This window comes from Palaemon carinicauda, chromosome 31 (genome assembly GCF_036898095.1).
Source record: "Palaemon carinicauda isolate YSFRI2023 chromosome 31, ASM3689809v2, whole genome shotgun sequence".
Classification (NCBI taxonomy): Eukaryota; Metazoa; Arthropoda; class Malacostraca; order Decapoda; family Palaemonidae; genus Palaemon; species Palaemon carinicauda.
The window spans coordinates 61499777-61503654 of NC_090755.1; the positions used below are offsets into that span (position 1 = coordinate 61499777).

The 3878-nt window shown below is 35.5% G+C and overlaps 1 protein-coding gene across 1 annotated transcript in view; it reads right to left on the bottom strand.

Moving 5' to 3' along the window:
• Positions 1–281: 281 nt before the first annotated feature.
• LOC137624992 (U-scoloptoxin(05)-Sa1a-like) overlaps positions 282–3878 on the bottom strand; it is a 10649-nt gene continuing 7052 nt past the window's right edge. The window contains exons 2-3 of the mRNA XM_068355926.1: positions 1778–1930; positions 282–627 (exon numbers count right to left, since the gene is read on the bottom strand). Coding sequence (XP_068212027.1) covers positions 425–627; positions 1778–1930 — 356 coding nt within the window. The 3' untranslated portion in view covers positions 282–424. The remainder of the gene's footprint in view (positions 628–1777; positions 1931–3878) is intronic.

Below are 3878 nucleotides of genomic sequence, written 5' to 3' on the forward strand. Positions count from 1 at the left end.
GGCCCTGCTCTTGGTAGGCCTCTTGTCTTGTTGGGCCCCTGCTCTTGGTAGGCCTCTTGTCTTGTTGGGCCCCTGCTCTTGGTGGGCCTTTGCTCTTGTTTGGCCTCTGCTCTTGGTGGGCCTCTTCTCTTGTTGGACCCCTGCTCTTGGTAGGCCTCTTGTCTTGTTGGGCCCCTGCTCTTGGTAGGCCCCCTAATCTTTAGCCTAGTCAGCCTTCTCTATAATGTAGCCCTGACTATGGGACACTCCAGGAGGCACAGCCCAATCGTTACAAGGTATTCTCATATGAAGCAAAAGTGTTGAGGGTAAGCCAATAGCAAAAGGGAAGATTCGCAGAGCATAAGTAGTAGCAACATTGAATATAAGACGTATAATAGAATAAAAATTAAAATCAAAGGAGTATTATAAGAAGTGGGGGAGTCCATCAGAGCACCAAGACGAAGAAGGAGACTCCCAGAATCATCCAGAGCCACCTGGCGGGGTGATTGACAGGCGCCGGGTTACAGCCGTCCCAGTTACATGTGTCGTGGCATACCTCGGCTACCTGTCCCCTGCCGTTCTTGCCCTTCTCGCAGTCCCATCCCATGTCCGTGGGGCCACATGTTCGGACGACGGACACCAGCACTCCTGTTGGAAAGAAATTTTGGTCAGTTGATACATAAATGAGAATTTGATTACGATATATCATGCAATTACACTAAGTTCGTCTACATATTATCATTATTATTATTATTATTATTATTATTATTATTATTATTATTATTATTATTATTATTATTACTTGCTAAGCTACAACCCTAGCTGGAAAGGCACGGTGGTATAAGCCTAAGGGCTACATTTTTATCATTATTATTATAATTATTATTATTATTATTATTATTATTATTATTATTATTATTATTATTATTACTTGCTAAGGTACAACCCTTGTTGGAAAAGCAGGATGGTATAACACCAAGGGCTCCAACAGGGAAAAATATCCCAGTGAGGAAAGGAAATAAGGAAAATTACAAGAGAAGTTTAAGAACAATAATAACATTAAAATAAATCTTTCATATATAAATTATAAAAACTTGAAAATAGCAAGAGAAAGAGAAACAAAATAGAATACTGTACCCGAGTGTACCCTCAAGCAAGAGGTACAGTACACTACGCCTGTAGTTTTGTTACGTTGACACAAAAAGCATCTGATTACTATCATTGTATATAATTGTGTATATACTGTACATACTTAAACACGAGCACACGTACACGTATATATATATATATATATATATATATATATATATATATATATATATATATTATATATATATATGTGTGTGTGTGTGTATATATATAGATATATATATACATGCGTATACACACACACATATACTGTATATATATACATATATATATATATATATATATATATAATATATATATATGTGTGTGTGTGTGTGTGCGTGTGTGTATATATAAGAATATGTATATTGCATATATTCACGTGTATATGTGTATATAAGTGAATATATATACATATATATGTATATATATATATATATACTTATATATATATATATATATATATATATATATATATATATATGCGTATGTATACACATTAGTATGATAAGTATCACATCTGCGTGAATGGTGTTACCAACATATGCCATATATTCATTTATTATACACAAATGTATATCTTATCGACATCATCATATAAACACCCATGTATAACCATTAACACATGTATATGCATTAAAAGCACATGCATTCACGTAGGAGTACTTACTTGAATCTTGCTCCGCAGGCATGTACGTCCTTACGGTCATGCAGACGCTCAAGGAATCATCGCAGGGCTCCGGGGAGGGCGGGGACTTCAGGCAGGAGTCGTCGCCCCCTAGGGCCAGGTCCGCCTCGCACTGAATACAGGAGATGGTGTGTCCTGCGGAGGGAATAAGACGGTGAGAGATAAATAAGTTTTTTAGAAATCTCTCTCTCTCTCTCTCCTCTCTCTCTCTCTCTCTCTCTCTCTCTCTCTCTCTCTCTCTCTCTCTCTTGTTGTTATTATTATTATTATTATTATTATTATTATTATTATTATTATTATTTGCTAAGCTACAACCATAGTTGGAAAAGCACAATGCTATTATTATTATTATTATTATTATTATTATTATTATTATTGTTATTATTATTAATATTGATGTTATTATTATTATTATTATTGCTATTGTTATTATTGTTATTATTATTATTATTATTATTATTATTATTATTATTATTATTATTAATATTGATGTTATTATTATTATTATTATTATTATTATTATTATTAATAATAATAATTGCTAAGCTACAACCCTAGTTGGAAAAGCACAGTGCTATAAGCCCAGGGGCTCCAAAAGGGAAAAATAGCCCAGAAAGGAAAGGAAACAAGATAAAACAAAATATTTAAGGAACAGTAACATTAAAGTAAATAATATCGTATATAAACTATAAAAACTATAGATAAAAAACTATTTAACAGCATATTCTTTGTATATTGTTTCGGAAAATAAGAATGAACTCTTTTGAGCGATAAACTGTGAGGTCAATATTTTCTGGGAGAGAAAACCAAAAGAACTATGCCACGTACTATTATAGTCCATTTCTTTTAGCGAGCCATATTTGCACCGACTCGTAGCGGTGCCCTTTTAGCACGGAAAAGTGTCCTGATCGCTGATTGGTTGGACAAGATAATTCTAACCAATCAGCGATCAGGAAACTTTTCCGAGCTAAAAGGGCATCGTTGCGAGTCGGTGCAAATCTGCCTGGCTAAAAGAAATGGACTATAGTTTAAAGGTTTAAAGCCCACTCATGAATGGCAGAGGCAAGGGACAGTGACATTGCCCTATCAAGCAGGACAATGCACTAGAGACTGACCATATCTACATATGAGCAGCGCCCATTCCCCCTCTCCACCCAAACTAGGACCGAGGAGTGCCACGTGATGGCTGCTGATGACTCTGCAGGTAGACCTGTAGGCTCCCCCCACCCCATCATTAGCTCACAAGGATGGTGAGGCTGCAGCGGCCAAAGAAACTAACGAGTTTGAGCGGGACTCGAACCCCAGTCTGGTGTTTACCAATCAGGGACGTTACAACATCGGCCACCATAACCAGTTCAGTAGTTTTTGCGTAATGTTGTTCACAACCATAAAATAAACAAACAGGACATTTGTCATGTACTTAACATTGCAATTATTTTCAAAGTATTGCTGCGCTGCGTAATTGTACTTTGATGTACTCTATAAAATATTATAGATTCATCCTTAGGTTATACCCAACATGACCACTAAGTTTGGTCAAAATCGGTACGGAAGTTTTTTGTGTAAATTTGCTCACAAACAGACAAACAGGGATGAATGCATATCCTTTGCCAAAATCTAAATGTACCAATTAAGTTGAAATATTTGTACCGGGTTCAGTCACACCAAGGCCTTGAAATCTGTTGAGTTTTAAGTACTGCTTTTTCTATTTCTCTGTATTATTCTGAGAGAGAGAGAGAGAGAGAGAGAGAGAGAGGAGAGAGAGAGAGAGAGAGAGAGAGAGAGAGAGAGAGAGAGAGAGAGAGAGAGAGAGCGAGCACCTTTTCGAAAGTTATGTACCTTATGGGACAAAGATTGTTAGACAATTTTTTTTTTTTTTTTTTTTTTTTGCTATTGATAATACAACTCATAAAGATAGTTTCTATTTCGGGTATGCCCAGGTTAATTGTAAATTTATAATATATTTTAATATTTTTTTTTTACATTTTCCCAAATTAAAATATGCTGGATTTTGTTTTGTTATATTCTATATTCTATTGTGTACTTACCAACATTCTACAAGAAACTATAGATTTGTGAGAGA